The sequence below is a fragment of the Lactuca sativa genome, chromosome 5 (assembly GCF_002870075.4).
Source record: "Lactuca sativa cultivar Salinas chromosome 5, Lsat_Salinas_v11, whole genome shotgun sequence".
Taxonomy (NCBI): Eukaryota; Viridiplantae; Streptophyta; class Magnoliopsida; order Asterales; family Asteraceae; genus Lactuca; species Lactuca sativa.
Genome location: NC_056627.2, coordinates 267712948 through 267718030, shown reverse-complemented (window position 1 = coordinate 267718030; position 5083 = coordinate 267712948). Strand labels below are relative to the sequence as shown.

The following is a 5083-nucleotide window of genomic DNA, read 5'->3' as shown; positions in this document are numbered from 1 at the left end:
TGCCCTCTCTCTCATCGAGCTCACCTGAAAAGAAAGGAAACAAAGGCAGTGAGGCTGCCACCATAGCTCTGTCACCACCCATCGTTGGCAAAATCTACTTTACCACCCACCACCGTTGTGATTGTTGGCAAAACCCACTTCACCACCCACCAAACGTCTCCATCCTGTTGTAACCCACCACCACCAAACTCCATCGTCGTTGTTGCTTCATCTTGGTCCCTCGTCGAGCATCCGCCAATAAAAATGAAGCAGCAAGGCCGCCCATAGCCACCAACCACAGCCACCCGTCATCGTCGTTGCCCTTTCCACCGTCGTTGCAGTCCGCCACCGTCGCTGCAGTCCACCACCGACGACCCACCATTCTTTCGAGTTTCAAGTTGGGGTTAAGAATGTTATTCAAAGAGGTGGAAAGATGGATGGTGGCAGCGGTGTTTCTTGGTGGCTGGAAAACTGCTCCACCTCCGGTGGGGTGTTCTTGATTGTAAATGAAGAAGGTGGGGGGGGGGGGGGGGGGGGAAGTTGGTCTGGTGAGTGAGAGAGAGAGAGAGAGGGAAACTATTTTTATTTAATATATAAAAATACTTTTACAAAAAGAAAATGGAAAATAAATCTAATAAGGGCAATTTAGTCATTTCAATTTTACAAGGGATCAAATCTACATACAAACATGGCCAAAAGGACCACAAATCCAAAAAAGTCGGGATTTGCATCAAAACCCCAAAAAAATACATGCAATAGGGACCATTTTTGTAATTTTGTCTTCTAGATAAAAAAACAAACCCCAAAATATTTCAGGGGTGTTGAGTAAAAAACAATCCCTATGTTTGGTCCTAAGTATAGAAGTGATTCCAGAATTACCGTAACTTAGAGCTTCAATTGGTTCTGTGCATCCAGGAGAGAGAGAGAGAGAGAGAGAGAGAGAGAGAGAGAGAGAGAGAGAGAGAGAGAGAGAGAGAGAGAGAGGCTTTCATATTAAATAATATATTTATTTTAAATAAGGGAAAACTTGATAAATATTCCTTGTGACAGTGAAATGACGAAAATATCATTTAGTTAACATTAGAAAGCTAACAGAATGAGGCTTAAGGACCAAACATCAAAAGTTTTCAAACCATATGGACCATCCGCAAGTTTTTTAAAACTTATGAACTAAACTTCAAAATTCGGGATACGATAAGGACCATTTTATGAAGTTTTTTCTTTTATTTAATAGTTTTGGATCTTTATGAAAAGCAAATATAAGAAGTTATGAAATTACAAGAGGTCAAAAACACACACTTAAACGAATACATAGTCTACATATTCATTGATTATGAAATTACAAGAGGTCAAAAAAACACACTTAAACGAATACATAGATGCTGTTTGTTTTTTTGAAACAATAATTCATAAAGTCTGCGGACAACCTCTGCAGTAGAAGAGGTGGACCAAACGGCTGTTGACTGTAATAAGAAGCGTGTTTGTTTTTTTAACATCTGCATGTTGTTGTAGATATTAAAAAATTAAAGTAAATTGATTTTATAATCCGCAAAAAGTTTTATAATACCGAAAATTTAATAATGTATGACCTTTCGGCAAAAATTTATGATATTTTAGCAAAAAATAATGATATATTAACAAAAAGTAAATATATTTTAGCATAAAATAATGATATTCAATCGACAAATTATTATTATTCAATACAACAAAAAAAAAAGAAAAAAAATTTCAACAAGAATAAACAAAAAAAAAATGTGAAATAGGATTTCAATAATATATAATCAATATTTTAGTAAGAAAAGAAGAAGAAGAAGAGGTTGGAAAAGATAAGAAGAGACAAAACAAGTGTTGTGCCAAGAAGAACACGCGCAACAGTTTTTTAATCCGAAAACTTTTGAAAAACAAACAGCTGCGAGATAAAAAATGTTGTGCGTGTGCTGCGTCCCACAACAATAAGAGGTCTAAAGAGATTTTTTCCATAAAACAAATAGCATCATAGTCTACATATTCATTGATTCATTGATCTTTTGTGACACATTCAAGAATACTTTTAAGGCGTTTGTTATATGTGAATGGTTTCTCCAACGGTACTAGGTGCCCTGCATCCTTTATCCAGTCCAAAGTTGCTTTTTCACCCAAGCGTCTGATACATATTAAAACATATTCACTATATAAGATTTATAACAACTTCAATTCCTAGCTAGAATTTATTTTTAACCAACTTTTAAACATATAACATGCTAAAACATAGTCACTATATAAGATTTATAACAACTTCAATTCCTAGCTAGAATTTATTTTTAACCAACTTTAAACATATAACACGCTAAGTGATCAAACATAATTGAATTTGATTAAACTATTTTGTCTTTTTAACGAAGAAAGATACAAGACTTACATTTTCATCGTGTTAGCAAGGTCGAGATCAAAAATCTTGTCGTCATCACCCCACAACATATGTATCGCCTGCAAAAAGATTAATTCAAACGCAAATTATATAACCGAAGGTGTTTAATGCCCAATAATTTCATATTATATTAACTCGCTAAAAGTTTTAATTACCTGCGAGTAGTCGGGATCCGATGTTACATCGGTGTCGGGAACAACCAAGCAATCTAAGAGTTCGTTTCTTTCTTTTCGATTGCTAAACATTGTCTACAAATGTCAAAAAGATAACATCGATCATTACATAATTTGTAATATGATAGAGAGATTGGAGTACATGTAGTTAAGTTATGAGATACCTCAAGAATGTTCCGATAAAAGAAATCGGGAAGCCATGGGAGTTTATGAAACCCAACAGAAAACATCCTCTTCAACCCCTCTACGGTTGAGGGCATCAAAAGGTCCGACCAACTTGACAAACCAAGTCTCTTATACGAGTCAAGGCTAATGGATTCGGTTAACTCTGTAACAGTGGCAGACATAACCATAGACTTGACCAGATTTGGGTACAAGTGAGCTATCTTGAATCCAACCATCCCTCCATAACTTAACCCAACTAGTGTGACGTTCTCCACTCTTAGTTTCTTCAACCCTTTAGCCACAAACTCAGCTTGAAAACTTGCAGACCTCTCGTTTCTATCGGTGATTGAGCCACCAAAGAACAAGAAGTCAGGCACATAGACTGAGTATTCACGTGTCAATGCCAAAACTTGTAAGAACCATGTGAAAATACCATCCATGGCGAAAGAGTGGAGGAGTAATACGGCCGGTTTGGTGGGTGGTACGTAGACGATTTTCCCATCATATTTGGTTACGATTTCTTTTGGAACCCATATATTCATTAAGGTCCCTGGCTCTATTTCTATGGTCTGTGGTGTTAATCCAGCAAGCTTTACGATTCCATGAATCAAAGGTGTTAGAACGACAAACACATTTCCCATAATTTGTTTACTTCTTTGAATCTATGAGAGGCAAATGTGAGATTGTGATATTTATGATTTGCAAGTTGTAACTTACTTGGCCCTTTTAATAATAACTGAAGTTGGTAGGGAGATGAATTAAATCGCCACGCACTTAACACCTGGCTACCCCACTTCCCCGTGATACGTACGTGATTGGTTTTTAAATATTTTACACAGATTTTGTTTATCCAAATCCAAATATTTTGACTTGAAAAATCAGAGAATCAGAATTAAAATCAACATCAACATCAGTTTTGTCAACCATGATAAACTGATTATGAAGTCATGGCTTAAGTTACAATGATTGCATTAAAAAATACGGAAACACCATCTAAAAAGAAATTGATCTTGATTTTATTTTACATATAAATACACATGTTTTTAAGTGACATAGTTATTTGCAAGTTGTAGGTAAAAATATGTAAATACAAAACAATGATGGGTAACTATAACTTCTTAAATATGTTTGACTTTTAAGTTCAAATATAAGAACAACGTGTCTAAAGATATATAATACCATTTGGTATAGTTCTCATCAAATGTTGGTATTTTTGTGATTAATTGTGGTGGGAACATGTACCACCTCACCCAATCAATTTGTTTCTCTTTCTATTTTTCTCTATCTCTCTACCTTTCTCCATCCCTCTACAATTTAATTGATTAAAAAATATATTTTTTTATTTTAATAATAAAAAATAAAAGAAATATAATGGTGAATATTGTAATCTTTTAGTAATTGACTGTGGTGATGAGTTAAGATCTATCACTATGATAGTTAATAATTAATATAACGTATGAACTAAATATGTTTTTAGTTTTACAAAAGCCTTGTAAAATGGGCGAAACCTTGTGTAGAATGACAATGAGAAATAAGCATAGAAAATTCTCAAAAAGTTAACAGAGAAGGAAAAGTATAAAAGTGCCCATCAAGGTTGAAAAACAAATCAACATTGAAAAGTGTAATAAGATAGAGTTGTTTAGTGTAAATGTATGATCTAATTGTCTATAAATTGGTGCTATAAAAGTCGTAGACAATTGAGTTTTTGAACAAAAACCTTATTTTCAAAAATATATATACTCTAATAAATAAATGAAGGTTTTGTTGCTACATGTCACACTCTCATTTAATTTGTTAAATGTCATTTTGTGGTTATTTTAAAGTAATTTCTTTTTCACATGTCATTTCATAGGTTTTCTACTTTAATAAATTTAATGTAATACTTTAATATAATAATTACAATAAATATAGTAATAAATGAATATCAATTTCATTAATAAACTTACATTCTTATTTCAAAATTCCCAAATTAAAGCTCATTATTTTATTGTTTATTTATTTAAATTTAAAAGATAAAAAAATCAATTTTAATAATTCATTATTTTTCTTATTTTCTTATAAATCCAAAGTTCTTAAATATTTAGACTTTTATATTTAATTTTTTTAATTAACTCATGTAATACATGAGTCTTACACCTAGTATATACTAAATATGTATATTTTTAAAAATATTTTCAAATATATGTAGTTTCAATTTTTTTCTAAAATTTCCGGTTTTTTAATTATTATTAATTTTTTATATATTTTTTTTTATTTTCTTTTAACTGTTTGTTTTAATGTTTTTTTTTCTATTAATGTTTATCAATTTTTTTTAAAAAAAACACCATTATAACCAATGATTTTTTGAATATAAACTAAC

The 5083-nt window shown here is 32.1% G+C and overlaps 1 protein-coding gene across 1 annotated transcript; it reads right to left on the bottom strand.

Moving 5' to 3' along the window:
* Nucleotides 1-1937: 1937 nt before the first annotated feature.
* On the bottom strand, nt 1938-3429 carry LOC111889905 (uncharacterized). Its single transcript, XM_023886085.3, has 4 exons — nt 2724-3429; nt 2542-2634; nt 2378-2445; nt 1938-2122 (listed from the first exon to the last, which is right to left on the bottom strand). The coding sequence occupies exons 1-4, from the start codon at nt 3363-3365 to the stop codon at nt 1996-1998; spliced, it is 930 nt and encodes a 309-aa protein (XP_023741853.2). The 5' UTR covers nt 3366-3429; the 3' UTR covers nt 1938-1995.
* Nucleotides 3430-5083: the final 1654 nt, after the last annotated feature.

Bases quoted from the DNA above. Each gene is read 5' to 3' on its own strand.
- LOC111889905 (XM_023886085.3), bottom strand. From the start codon at position 3,365: ATGGGAAATGTGTTTGTCGTTCTAACACCTTTGATTCATGGAATCGTA. The intron at 2,635-2,723 runs GTATCTCATAAC...TGACATTTGTAG, and splicing joins TTTATCGGAACATTCTTGAG to ACAATGTTTAGCAATCGAAA. The intron at 2,446-2,541 runs GTAATTAAAACT...ATCTTTTTGCAG, and splicing joins CGGATCCCGACTACTCGCAG to GCGATACATATGTTGTGGGG.